General features: G+C 37.4%; 1 protein-coding gene and 1 long non-coding RNA gene across 2 annotated transcripts in view; both read left to right on the forward strand.

Moving 5' to 3' along the window:
• LOC109111957 (roundabout homolog 2-like) overlaps nt 1-1394 on the forward strand; it is a 64743-nt gene extending 63349 nt beyond the window's left edge. The window contains 2 exon segments of the mRNA XM_042757413.1: nt 1214-1243; nt 1246-1394. Of these exon segments, the coding sequence (XP_042613347.1) occupies nt 1214-1243; nt 1246-1394 (179 nt within the window).
• Nucleotides 1395-7306: 5912 nt separating this feature from the next.
• Nucleotides 7307-13349, forward strand: LOC122145084. Its single transcript, XR_006160122.1, has 3 exons — nt 7307-7651; nt 9852-9953; nt 11894-13349. It is a non-coding gene; the product is annotated as an uncharacterized LOC122145084 (long non-coding RNA).
• The last annotated feature ends 2069 nt before the right edge of the window (nt 13350-15418 follow it).

Genomic DNA, 15418 nt, shown 5'->3' on the forward strand with positions numbered 1-15418 from the left:
CAATGTCCTGCAGTGTTCAGTTCCAACTCTAAATAATACATCTAAACCAGGTCAAGAGGGGTAGAAACTTCTTGTCAGGTATGTCGAAACTAAAGTCGGGAAGGTGGCCCTCCAGGTGCAGGATTGGACACATTTGAGTTGGACTGAGTTGGAACTAATGCTGAATAGTTTTGTTTTGGTTTATTTTTTCATCACCAAGACTTCCTTTGTCAACCAGCTTGTCCAGAAAGATATTTTGGTCAACCAGCTTCAAAAAATTTAATGGTTCACCAACTAGACCAGCAAAATATTAGGCCAAAACCAAACTTACCCAACTTGAGACTGGACTTGGTCTTTAGCACCAAGATGTCCTTAGTCAACACGTATTTCCAGAAAGACATTTAGGTCAATCAGCTTCCAGAGTAGACAAACACCAAACTATCTCTAAGTCTTCAGCAGAAATTGCCTCTTGGGGTTTTTACTTCCTTTTAAATGACACAAAATATGAAATATGTTTTTATGAAAGACCTGAACCTGATCTTACATGTCCACATGAGTTAAATCAGTCTGGCACAGTAAACACGCTCTTAATTCACCAGAGCAGGTCTGTAAAATATTTATCTTGCTATCATGGTCTCAGAGACAGATGTTTGACAGCGCCAGCTGTGGACCCTTGGCGTTCATTTACGGTCCCTGCTGTAAGGAGGCCAAGCTGGAGCAAACAGATTGCCTTGCCTCCCACTCTTAGTGAGCTCTTCCATGGCCAACACCGGCCTTCTCCAGGAACCAGCAGACAGTAGGCACACTTGGCTGCACAGATGTACCCTAATCGTTCCAGCTCTCATTTTTCACTGTATACACACACACGCTGCAATGAAGCCGAGCTCCATCTGTGCCTGTCTGATCATTAGGATCCACCATTCTGGGGTTTACAGCCCAAACGAAGCATAAAGAACCAGGCCTGGATCTGGCTCGACACAAAGGGGGATATGGGTTGGGCAACTCGTGTGGTTTGGTCTCATATGTCTTCATTTTCATGTTAAACTTCGGTGTGGAGATTCGTTTAGCCGTTGGAACATATTGCCAATGAATAGGGTTTGGTCAAAGCTGGCAAGAGTTGGTCACCTTGGTATTAGTCAGAAAGAAACCAATCATGAACATGTTCCAAACTGGAAAAGTTAAAAAATATTATATTGCCACTAAATGTATGGTTTGGATATTTGTATGATTCCAGAAGAGGCCATATTGCCATACAACAAACCATCATTCCATCTCCTGGGGGCCACAGCTCATCTGGGACGGCCTCTTCTAAGGGTCAACGGGGTCCTCGTAAAGGTGAAGGGACTAGGGGACAGCACCAGCGCTCCACCACAGAGCAGGGCGAAAGCAGCTACACGGGGACCAACATGCAGTAACTCTGGAGAGTTTATGTAAGTCTGAACAGGTTATTCTGGTACAACTTTACTAAGTTTGGAACCTTGATGTTTTCCGGTCAAGTGATGCTGGTTTACCTTTTCTAGAACAGTATAAAATACTTACTGACTGGCATGTTCTCTTTGTATTGTTTTCAGAGTGAGCCTTTTTGATGGAAACTAAAGGATGCCTTTATCTGTTCTGGAAATGCCTCACCTGCTCTGTGCAATGGACTCGTGAAGCGTCGGAAGGAAGGAGAGAAAAAATATGAAAAGGACAAACTGTAAATGTGACGTAAAGATGGACATGCAACTTACAAGATCCGCAACAGCCCTCACCTTCCTCAAACTATTCATTCACAGAAAAAAGAAAAATGTTGAGGACAAAAAAAAAAAAGTCTTGAGATCTGAGTCGCCCAGCTTTGGTGAACTTGTAAAAAGGAAATCAAGTTTCCTGTAAATATATTCTTGACATCGGAAATTGAAAATGACATTATTGTTATTGCATTGCTATGCAAGCCGAGTTCTTTTTCTGCGCTCTCCTCCCTCTTATGCTGTTGGTCGTTTGTACGATACGTGAATTGATGGGCTGTGGTGCCATAGAAATTATGTTGTCATCCATCATTTGTTAATACTTCTCATGAATTATTGTTGTCATATATAGTAATTATTATAATTAATTATTTTCGTTTGCACTGCCAATTTTGGTGATAAGCACAAAACCATAGCTCCTGCTGACATGAAGAATTGGAGGAAAGGAAATGTGAAGGGGAGTTCCTGTACTGTAACTAGAGATAAGAAAATATATAACCATGTACAGAGATATATTAAGATATGCCTGCATCTATGCCGGCGGTAATGACGAAATGAGTTACGAACTTTCGGCAGTGGGGTTCCTGGGAGAGGAACCAGACCCTCTCCGTGCTGGAAATAATCACAGATGGGTTGGGAAACAGTTTGCAGAGAAATTTATCCTAAGTGGTTCTATTTTCAACACATCTAGCTGCCCCTACTATTACTCAGTCTAGTCCATTTGGTCCAATTGGAACATATTTAGGCCAGATCTTTGAACTACACTGGACTACAGGTACCAACTTTGCCTCTTCACCTGCTCATTTTTTTTGCAGCTTGCTTTTGTTTTGCATTTAGTATTTAATTTGATCCATCTGAGCATCGCAAAATTTATAGACACCAGCTTGGCTAACGTTTGGAGGTGAATAGTTCACTTTGGGCTTATAGTTCAATTGGGTTTTTTAACTTTTTTTGATCTCCACTCAACATTTGACTACAAGCACTTGAAAAGTGATTAATTTAAAAGCCATATGAACAAGACTACAATGCCCCTGCCTTCCCGTAAGGCTTCTGCCTTACTCTAGAGGTCTTGTAGACATCATTTCCCGTGCTTGTCTTGAGATTCTGCATATGACTTAAATCATGAGTGGAGAATCAATTCAGGTAACTTAATTTAAAGTTTTCATTGAGCACTTAATGTACCTTGTTTTTATATTTCTGACAGTGTCCCAAAGCCTTATTTTCAAGTTCTACTTTAGCTATGCAGGGCACTGAATCACTATGATCCATAAATCCACATTCATTGGTATCTTGATTCAGATATTCGTCCTGTAATCACATGCGGAAGTCTCAAAATGACTATCGAGCTAAAGCCAATAACATTATGCATTTGACTTTGCAAAAATATGGCAATATCTCTCACATGATCGCTAAGGCATAGTGGTCGAATGATTTTTCCACGTCCTCGGTGTGTGCTGTAAAACGTCGGTAAGACCTCCAGAAAATGTTTCCACTGTCTTTGGCCACTACATTACAGTACGTTAATCAAACAATCCAGTTGGTTCTTTTTGCTTGATGAAATTTTACATATATAAATATATTATAAAAACAAAATGTACAAAAGGCTGCTCAAAAAGGATATTTTTACTGTGGAAACTTAAGGAGTTACTGGTGAAATGACTGTTTTCTTTCGTTATTTCCATCATCATCGTTTTTGTACAGTTACGTAGGAGAGTTCTCCCAAACCGCGGGCTGACGTCCCGTCCATGTCTTTCTCTCAGAATTCACATCATTTCAATGCTAGTAGTGTCGTTGCTGTTTGGAATAATGAGGTGCGAACGAGTATCTCAGGTGATTTTACATCTATATTGGTGGTGTTGATGTGGGTGTATATAAATGTATATATTCATATGCATCCTCACATAAGAGAGTCCATTCCATGTTCGCTATTGAATAATTTCTCCACCCCTTGTACCTGATGGATTGCAATGCTCTCTCTTTCTTTTTGGCCCTGTCGACAGTGGATTTCCATTGCTTTCTCTTCCATCTGAAAACATGCGGTACACTAAATGTCCATAAGACAAAGATGTCACTTACAGAACATACCAAAATTAATATTGATATTTCTAATGTCTAATGCATTTTAGTGTCTTTTTTAATACTTGTTTCTTTAAACATCACAGTGTTGTTGTTGTTTTTTTTTTTTTTTTTTTTTTTTTTTTTTTTTTTTTATTAAGATAATAAAGGTATATTGTGAAAAAATGCATCAAGGTCTGTTGTGAGTTTCTCCTCGATTTTCTGCACTAACTGCGTTTTACACCGAGGCTTTGTCTTCACGGGCTGAATTTGAGATGCTCAGCAGGGTTGCCAGGTTTTCACAAGAAAACCCCCCTAATCGCTACTCGAAACTAGCCAAAAACTAGCCCAATCGCGTTTCGATAAAAATAGCAATCCTGGGGGGGTAAAATATATATATATATTTTTTTTAATTTTTTTTTCGGCAGGGTTAAGATAATAAAATTTGTATTTAATGGGATATATATCATTTTAATTTCGATAAAAATAGCAATCCTGGGGGGTAAAATAACTCCCCTACTAAAATTTGCTTAAAGTAACCCAATTCCAAGGGGAAACCGCGGACTTGGCAACACTGATGCTCAGATCATTTTTTTATCATTTGTATGCACAACCTCCTGCTGCTTTCTCAACAGAAAGGCTACAAAAGGATGATAAATACAGAAACTGTGACAAAAGTCATAAATCGTTTCCAAAGATAGGACACATACTGTTTTTTTATTCTTATTCTGCCCCCTTTCAATCTGCTATAATGGCCTACATGTGTGTTTTTACAGAAATTTAGATTATGTACTTTGAAAATTATTGAAGCTAGCTATTGAAGGAAATCTCTAGAATTTTCTTCTATATATTGTATACGGGGCCATATAGAGGATGGATGATCGGACACATATTGTCTGATGAACAATGTGTATGGGGGAAAAGCTTTTAATGACTTAACCCTTTTTTTGGCACATTCAGAGTACTGGCCTAGAGTCATTCAGACTACAGCCATTTTTATATTTCAAAGTGATTATATTTTAAAATAAAGGTTACAAAATGTTTCTCAGCAATGCCAGAAGAACTATTTTAGTTTTCCCAAATAACCTTTCAGTGAACAGTTCTTAACAGAAACTGTTTGATTCTTAGTCTGAAGAATATTTTAATAATCTAAAGAACGTTCTTCCACCATAAAGAACCTTTTGTGCAATGAAAAGGTTCCATTGATATTAAAGGTTCTTCATTGAACCATCAATGCCAAAAAAAGAACCTTTATTTATTTCTTCAAGGGTACCACTTGGATTCAGACAGTCAGTGAAAAGGGAACTGAACCAAGAGAAAAAGAGACAGATTTGTGTAATACTGAGTTTTTTGTTTAATGAAATATGATTGTGTTTATACCATAACCCAGCTTGTGTTTTCATTTACTCTGACCCTTTGAGTAAACTACACACACACAAACTGCTGCGTCCTGTAAGCCTGCAAGGCTGAAAAATAATGACTACCCCTTTTATTTTGCCAGCAAAGCAACTTTTCCTCTCTCTCCCAATTTCATGGCTTTTTCCTTCTCATTTTTCACCTGCTTCGCCTAAACGTATTTTCCCCTTTTTCCCATTTAATTTAGGAAATGATTGCCTTCTACAGTGGCAATATTAACACCCTGTCTGCACCGTTTTATCGCTGGTCCTTATAGCGATGAGATATGAGCTAACGCTTGACTATTGACTTTTAATTGTGTGTATGGAGCGTGAGACGTGTTTGATTTCATTGTGTTAGTGTTGCATTTGAACCCCACGACTGCAGCAGATAAATGCAACGAGTGTGTTGCCATTTGTGGTTGTTGGAGATGTGCTGGTATGTGGGTTAATTAAAGGAAACATGCTGCTGCTGTTTCCCCCCCTCTCTTTGTATTCTCTCTCAAACACAGTAACGAGGAATGGAAGCGAGAGGCTGGTGGTACCAGTACAGCACAATTCATCATTCATGTCATCCATACCAAAGCCAGCGTGCTCGGAACAGACACCGAAAATTAGCATTTCACCCCATCCCTTCTCTCTCTCTCTCGCACACACTTTGAGTTACTTTTTCTTCATCAACCCCCATTTTGTCACTCCCTCCTCACTGTTAATGGTCCTCTCTTCTTATCATTTAACTGGGAAACTACTTCCTGTCTTTGATAACTGTCAACCACAGCACAATGACCCATATCTGTCTCCTCTGGTTCTGCTGAAACTGCCGTTTTACTGGATTGGATGTCAAGACAAAGTAATTATTCGCTTTTTAAACTTTTTGGTTTTGAGTTTCTGTCTTGCAACATGTTTACATTTACATTTTTATAAAGTGCAAGATAAGCAAAATACACAGCGTTTAGGCCTGTTTCTCCTGTGTAACTGCAGCTGTAGACTGGCATTGTTGATTTCACACTAGACTTCAGTACCACATTCATTTATGGTCATTATTGAAGGATGTGAATGCTGGAAACATGAACTGTATGAATTTTGTCTTTTACTGCACATGAAGTGAATTCAGACGTGTGAATTCCTATTGCATGAAGACATTTGACCAATAGAAGATGTAAATGTGACAGAATGACCTCTTGGCTGAGTTTTTAGTGTCATGGTGAAGTAACTCAGTGCAGTGACTGCAGGTTTATTGCATTTTGTGTGTGGAACTTGCATCAAGCCTGACAGACATTTCATTTCAACACATAGGGGAGTTCATTCTAGTATTTATTTTGTTAATAAAGGTTATTTTTAAATAATATTATTGTAGATAACAAGTGCTGAGAGACGCTACACTGCTTATACGTACAGCTAGAAAGAGCACGTTTCAATGCACCATGTCATCTGAATCGCAGTAAGATCTAATCTGTGTAAATTAATAAAAACACATTTATTCTTCCCACACTGGTCAGTTCTTTCTTTTGTTGGAAAGCAGATACATTCAAATGAGGTCTTCTCTTTTCATTTCACTTTTGACTACAAGGTCTTGTTTTTCTTCTTATCTTGCAGCTCTACCCTCTTTTCAAGAGTCAGCTCCAGTGTGCTCTCATTGCCATCTTTATAAGCTATCCTTCCTACGGTTAGCTGAAGGAGTGTCATAATTACCCATGAACCCTTGCTGCAGCTCCTCCTTTTGTCAGCCTAAAGGAACCAGAAGGCTAATCTCAGGGCAGCTGTGACATTATCGTCAGATTGAATGAAAGTTGAAGGAACTCTTTGAAAGAGAACATCTATTCAACCAAGTTTCAAAAAGAAAATCATTTTTCCAAACCTCACACTCCGTATTCACCAGCACATCCACCTGTTAGAGGTTCGGAGACTGGTTTGGTCCGGCTTGTCTTCAGGTGGGATTTCTTGATGAATATCTCTTAATCAAGCTGTAATTGTTTGAGCATGATCCTGCTTGACCCGATTAATGGGAATGGCCTTGATTAATGATGTGTGCTCAGTCACACAATGGGAGGCGCCGCCCACACCCATGAGTCATTGCCTGATTAATTAATTTATTAATTGAAGGGTAACAATGAAGCAGAAACAAAGCAGCAGCCAAAGGGTAATGAGGTGGCTATGGTCCTTCTGCATTTTACTGTTAAAAATGATTTATATGTATACTCATGGTGATTGATAATTATAAAGCATTAGGATATTGCGATATGTAATGCAATCATAAATATTTTAGGAGAGGAAAGGTGGTTTAAAACCATACCTGATCTCTCTCTAATCTAAAACATTATTTTAAGTATTAAACATTTTTGGTCCTAGAACTAACCAAGATTAATAGTACCTAGAATAAACCATATTAATGGTGGTGTTGTTGTTCTTTTTGCAGCTTTTTGTTTAAAAAAAAAAAGAAAGAATTTGTACATTTTGTTTCATAGAACAGGATCTAAATCAAGGATTGGAATGACAAGGGTGAGTAAAAGATGACTATTTCTTTAACAGATTTAAAATTAAATGTATTGGTATTTTTAAATAAACGTATTAACCTAACTTGTACAATATAGAGCATTAGAGTTCCCAGCCAAATACTAAACATTCATACACTTAATATACATATATGTGCATAATACAACACACAAACATAACACGCATATTAATTGTTTGCTCATGCACATTTTCAAACAAACATATTTGGTGAAACAAATGTCTTATTGAGTTCCAAATGCCTTATTTATTTGTTTACAATAATAATCGACAGATGTTTGACATTAAAATGTCATCCATGAATGACTTCTATGATGGTGTGCTGATGAAAGAGAAGAAAATCCATTTCTCAAACTATATAAACTAACTTCAGAAGGTTTACTTGCACTGATATGGCAAGATGTTTTCTTTGTTGTCCTATTTCACTGGATGATCTTTTCATCTTATTGTATAAATGTTTAAATTCTTCATATTTTTCAATATGTTTAGCACTGACTCTCTTGCAAGAAGTGAATCACAGTTTCAAGGCATTTGATTGGCTGTTCATTACTGATGTCACTTTCATGTGCATCATGCACTCCATGAACTCAAGATCAAAGCCTGAGCGACAGAGAAAACTAATGATCAGTATCATGGTACCAACAAAGTCGGGTTGGAATGGTTTGGTTTGGTAAGCTCAAATCTAATCCTGTAACCCTGAGTTTGTTCAGCTACCTTCATGGTACAGGCCCAAGATAGATCACGTTCACTTCACTTACAGCTGCTTATGTGAGGGAAAATGTCATTCAGCATTTACTTAGCATCAGGAGTCAAAAGAAAAGGTTGGGATCTTAAAGTACACAATATAGTTTTAATTGTTTTTTATTGCATAAGGAACATTTTAAAACCGTTTCGGTAATCCCACAAGAAGATAAAAAGATGACATTGAAGAGGTATCTAAAGTCATCTTTTAAGTTATATCTATGGGCTTTTTGTGCCTTTTATTTTGAGAGGACAGTGGCGACTGCGAGATGATAGGAAAATATTGGGAGGAGAGGGGGAGCAGGATCAGCAAAAGACCTCGAGGCAGGAATCGAACTCTGGTCGCTGTGCTTGCAGTTGTACTAAATGTTGATGCACTAACCACAAGGGTATTGGCACCAACATTTAAAGTCATCTTTTAACATGAGCAGCACAACCTGGAAGTTGAAACGCGGTCAAAGGCAATTTTACCCTCAGCACAGGTAGTGAAAGTTTCACAGCCCCGTCTTGCGTGTCTGGTAAATTCTCTGATTTAGGGACGCATGGTAGTGGATGTTATTTATTTTTAATAATTTGAGTGGCACCTGAGTGTGAGACTCTGATTTTTTTGCATGAAGGCGGCTGAAGTTATTTGACATGGCGCTTTTTTTGTTGTTTCTTATTGATGAAGCAGATTAATTAAAAAGAAATAGGTGGCGAAACATTATGAAAGTGGGATAAAGAAGAGAAGAAATATCCTTTTTGTGTTGTCCTTCCACTCTCACCTCTCAATTCCCTTCGCAGTTTAATCTCACAATCTGTCGTTGACATCCACGTGTGTAAATGTGGGAGCCATTAGATGTTGAACAGGTAACTGAGAACGGCGTTCCTCAAGGGCATTCACGTCAGTATACAAACCACTCCTCTGAGAGGGTTAAATGAGGATGAAATGCAGTCAGCTTAAAATTGCTTTCATAAATCCATAACAGCACAATATTTTGTTGACGCATTTCTAGTGTCTATGCGATTATTCCATATGCAGATGTGCAGTATTTTAAGCAACGAGTCATAACTCTGTAGGCAACACTTTTCATTTAGTATTTCGATTATCTTCTGAGGTGCATGTTTTTCTAAGAGCCAAAATGACATCGTCAGTTCAAAAGGGTTTGCTGCTGGTTGACAGAACAATTTGAGTGTCATTTAATGAAAATTGTCATTATTTACTCATCCTGTCAGTCTTAAACTTTTGTTGTTTTTGTGCAACAAAATACTATGTTTTTAAGAAATGTATGAAACCAACATGGACAGAAAAATTTTATCATTCTACCTCAGATGTCATTGAATCTCATACATATTTAAGTGTACAAATACTTTTTAGAAATTCATACTATTTCACACTTCATATTATTTCTTATAAAACATACTTGTCATTAAAGGTAAATGTTTTGTCTTGCTGTTCTCAATACAGGGGTAAAAGAACGAGAATGGACATGACTCTGCGTTTCCCAGACCTATTATAGAAATAAACGTGGAGTTGCAGGATGGATGCGAAATTTCCCAAACAAGTGAGGTATGCAGCCATATATATATTGTGCAGTGTTCACAAGTCTCTGTGGGTAAGTACTTCATTATGTAATAATTTATTTGACTTTCATGCAAGTAAATTGCTATTTTATCAGTTTACATTTTTCCCAAACATATTGCAATCCCAATTTGCTCATAAAATGCTTTGAAAAAGCATGTAAATGAAGGCAACATATTTTACATTTCAGATTTTATCAGTATTTCCCAACACACGTTATCATGAAGCTTTTTAATGCCCTGAAGCCACTTAATCTTTATTTCATTCAGACTGCTGACAGAACATACATTTGTCATACTGCATTTTAAAACAACCATAAAAACCTCCCCTTACACAAGCCATTGTGTTTAATATGATCGTAGGTTTATAACCCCTTCATGTGGGATTTTATCACTAGGCCTGGTAAGCATTTGATCATAAATGTGTATGTGTGTGAGTAATAAACTGTTTGGAAATGTGCAGAGAACATCATTGTCCTAATGGATGTGCAAATTCTGCCTCGGAGGGATAAAAACCACATCACATTACAGTCCAATTTGTGTTCCTTCACCAATTACTTTCATGCTCGGCTTCCCCCCATCTCAGACCGAAAGGAGATTATCTGTATTGCGTCTGAACACTGCGGTTACTAATTAAAAAACACAAATAAGAGGCATGTATGCTGATAACACAACTGTGAAAATACGGTCAACGTATAGGTCCCTATGACAATATTTGCACATTATGCAATTGTTTTTCTTTGCAGAAAGCTAAATATTGATGGCAAAGAATGTGACCCTCTGTGGTTTTGATGTTTGCTGATAATGTTAAAATCAGTATTAGCATATCTGAAATATGACTTGAAATTGGTTGATGTTTATAGTATGTGAAAATGTTTTCAGTTTATGTTCATTAATATTCAGTTGATGCCAGTGAAGGGGTCCCTGTTAAAACCTTTGTTTAGATAGTTTTAATGCTGTTGGCATTATAGCTTTTTGATAACTCTTGTTTTTGAATGATCACAATTTTTCAAAAATGTCCATATATGTTTTGAAGACACTGTATACAGTTTTACAATTTAAATGGTCATATAATCTTTTATGTTGATAAAGGTAAACTGGTTTGTCTTGGGAAACTGAGACTAGACTTGGCTCTGCACTACTCAGTCTTATTTAATTATAGAAGTAAAGGTGGAGTTGTAGGATGGTTGCCAGAGGAATTGTCTAAGGAGTAAGCTATGCAGCCACTCTATGGATTTATGAGTTCATTCAGTGTTTTGCATGCACAGTGTGTTTGGATACAGATTTAACTGCTTTTTAGCATCTCAGAAAGGAGTGAATGACATGGTTTAAATCATTCTATTAGAATGAAAGTTTGATATACAGTAAGCAATGGAAAGGGTTCTACTAAAGAAAAACATGTTGTGGCTTTCAAATCTTTCTAATGATTGCCTGAGTGATATTCAGCATCTTGAGTTTAGAATGCCTGAAGTGTTTCTGTGGCAACGCATTGTAATATATATGACAGTAATATATCTCTCACCAAAACAAATATGAAAAAAAAGAAAAAAAAAATCTACATTTTTTTTTGTGACATAATATTGTCATGAGAAAAAAAAAAATGTTGTAATGGAGCTACTGATGTAACCCTGATCTGATCTTGGATTAGCATCCCTGCTGCAAAAACAAGCTAAGATCCATGCATCTGTGAAACTCCACCCATCTGGCCATATTTCTTAGTTTTTCTATATACTGGATGTGAAATTTTCTAGTGTAGAAACCTCAAATTGTGCATTTTCTATTATGTATACCGTTTGAAACCATTTATTGGATTTATATTTCAAGGGATTAGTTTATACTCATGCTGCACATTTCTAAAAGCTTGTTGCTCAAATGCATGCATGCATGCACACGCACCAAGTAGCATCTCTCTCTACTTCTTCCCATCAGCCTAATGAAGATGGATTTATCCAATCTATTCCCTGACACCAGAACCAGAGCAAGCCAACCCATCCCCTGTGTGGTGTCATAGTCTTCTTCTGCTCCTCCATTGCTCTTCTGTTCCTTCTCTCTACATTTCCCTCCCCCCGATGGATCAGGTCGCCCCGGTGCACAACCAGACCAAAAAGCAAAAAGGGCAAGAAATTTGTCACCTTCCCCAACAAGACCCTCAACAGACAAAAGAACAACGGCATTAATCATCTCACATTTCAATATTGTATTACCCTTTCTGGTTAAAATCAAGGGGGTCATTAAACTGGTGAAAGGAGACGGAGGTGCTGATCAATAGAACAAGCCTCAAACAGAACCTTGAGCTTTACTGCTGTCTGCAGATTCACAGCTGATGTCAGTCAGTATGATAGGAGATGGCCTTAACTAATTACCTCTACGTGAAGGGCATGAAGCGGCGTTCGGTGCACTTAATCAGCAGGCAATGAATATATATAATGAATTCGTGATGAGAGCCACTAGTTTGAGGTTTTTTCTCTGTATTGTTGTAAAAACATATGTCGAGTTCGAGATGTCATCACAGAAATTATTTTGACAAGGGTAGAGTTTGAGAATGTGCCTTCCAAAGATTTTCGCATTCTGTTTTTGGTACGAGGAACAGGGAAAGTTTTTCTTCAAGGATGACTAATAAGGAGCGACAGACGAAAAGTGAGAGATACCTCAGTCGTTTCTCTTTGCTTTTTCAAGCCTCTCCTGGCCATTCACCCGTGTCTTCATCATTCATCATGATGCAATCACGGTGTCTGTTTAGCAGGTCGTTTAACTACCAAAACATGCCAATTTAGCCTGTTTGTGTGTCCACAGACATCTTCAAACGCTGTTTCGACATGGTCAGTCATCGTGGTGCTTTACTGTAGCTTGGCGATTGTCAGAGTTCAATTCTGAGACTATGCAGGACTTAACAAAACAAAGTGATTCAAGAGTTTAGTTTTTGAATGAATTGGTTGTTGCTTTTTGATAAAACAAACTCTCATACCTTAAAAGGAAGACAACTCTCATTGTTAACTCACCCTCATGCTGTCCCAGATGTACTGTATATGACTTGCTTTTTTCAGATTAACTTTTTTTTTTTTCATTATTCCATCTCTGTGAGTAAAGTGTACGGCACCTCCAAAGTTGACTCTTCAAGAATCACACAAAGTGAACACGACAGCGATCCATACGAGCCCAGTTGATGAATCAATGTCTTCTGAAGCGAAACGATAGGTGTGTGTGAGATAATACTAAGATTTTACACTTTAAATAAACCATTGCTTTTGGCCAACTAATACATGGGTTCATGAGTTGAACTTGCACTAGTTTCACAAACACACCTCACGCTTCACAACATGCTGACGTTTGCCTCAGCGAATGCATGTACTTGAGGCTAGGCAATATTATTCCTCAATAAAACGATAACAAGGTTGATAAATGTTTGATATAATTTGTCCGTCTCAAAAGCAGAACGAAACTGCTATTCATTTGAAGCGTGCCACACGGAGCATTTATCCACTCGGGTCAAAGTTCAATCCGGCAGCACATGGTGATCTCACTAGAGCGTTTACTTGCTGATAAGTCTCGGTCACATGACTACTAAACGGCGCTGTGAGATCCAGTGTGAAGCACATGCATTCAGCGAAGAACACAAATTACTCTATGATATAAACTAGTTTAAAGCCAGCTGAAAAACAGGAGAAACACTGTGCACAACGATACAGTCAGAAGACTTTTTTAATTGACACATCGCCATAATTTACCACAAATTTACAGTAGTAACATTGTTCTGCACCATGGTATTGTGGCAGAAATGTGGGATATTCATATTGAATTTTATTATATTATTAATGTTGTAATGTTTTAGATGGATTAAAGGAATAATGTAATCAATAATATAATTGAATATAATTATAGTATTTCTTGTGATTAAGCTATAGCGTTTGTGCATTTACACAATGTATTTAAATAAGGTTTTTCTTACAAATACCTAAAAACCATATAGTAATTTTTACCATGGTATTAAGGTGCTATGTTTGTGGGTTTTAACTGTGGTTATCATGATATAAATGTATACTGCTATGGAAGACCAATGGTTAATTTGAATAAAAGTTTTTTTTTTTGTTTGTTTGTTTGTTTTTTTTCAGTCAGAATAATTAAATTTCACCATATATTTAAAACCATAAAGAGTAGGGTCTGGTTTCTACGGCTTTCCCTTAAGAAAAAAAAAAAAAAAAAACTCGAAAGAAATAAAGATTTAAAATTTGTCGTGGTAATTATTGGTTTTGACTTATGAAAAAAGTTATCATGATAATGTTTTTTGGCCGTATCGCCCAGCCTGTATACAACAGTTGGCCAGAAGTGGTGGTCATATAGATTATAGTTAAAGTGTTTGCAACTTTTTTTTTTTTTTTGGAAGCATCAACTTTGGAAGTGCCAAACACTTGCATCATATCAGCCTACTGAGATGGATTTTTACTCTAAAGATCATTGTGTTCATCTGAAGAAATAAAGTCTCATACATCTGGGATGCCATGAGGGTAAGTAGATTTCTCATTTTTGGGTGGAGTATCCCTTTAACTTGATTTGCGGATGTATTCATTTGTTGGTAACATTTGACCACAAAAAAAATAAAATAATAATAATAATAATAATAATTGTTTTGTTGGTTGATTTCTCTGAAAAGCTTTGGCTTTGTTTGTTTGAGCATTCTGATCTATTTTCCCTTTAGTGACGCTAGTGGCTTGACAATGACTTTCCTTTTAATGTTAGCAATAATTGATGGCACTGGAGAGATGGATGAATCTAAGAATGAACAAATGCATGAAGGATTGTACCTGTACAAAGGATTTGAATCAATCCCTTGAATTTTTTATGCAACATTTAGCGTTTTTTGCAAATGAATGTAATATTTAACAGGTTCAGTCTGAAACCGTTATCATGTGGCACTGCAGGTCTGTGAGGAATCATGCCCTTTTTCAGCTTGGCATGTCATTCTTTTTAATCATTGGTTTATAGAGACATCTTGATGCATAATTCATCCATTCATTTTCCTTTAAGAGAGAGCAGAATGTCTTTGTCAGCAGCTGTTGATTGCTTCACACATTTACTTCCCATCGGTCGCTGGCGATTTGGCTCGTTCCAGCACTTTTGGCTGGAAGATAGCTGCATAAATTTGACTGAACATCTTCCTGACTATGCGATGGAGCCTTATAATGTAATTGGTGAAAACTCATAATAAAGTTGATGAAAAATTGGCCGTGAATCATTGGCTGATGGGGTAGGGGAGGTTACGTCACCCTGTGAGATATGCAGGACCGAGTGCAGGTGAAGTTTATCAAAGTTAATTGTAAGGTCTGAGCAGGGATGGAGTGAGTTCTGCTGAGCTGAGCACTGGAAGGACTTATTAAGATGTAGTTATTAAATAAAAAAATAAAAAAACTCTGCAATTTGATAGCTGTGAGACCCAGACCACAGCTGAGAGACAGATGA

This window comes from Cyprinus carpio, chromosome A5, assembly GCF_018340385.1.
Source record: "Cyprinus carpio isolate SPL01 chromosome A5, ASM1834038v1, whole genome shotgun sequence".
Classification (NCBI taxonomy): domain Eukaryota; kingdom Metazoa; phylum Chordata; class Actinopteri; order Cypriniformes; family Cyprinidae; genus Cyprinus; species Cyprinus carpio.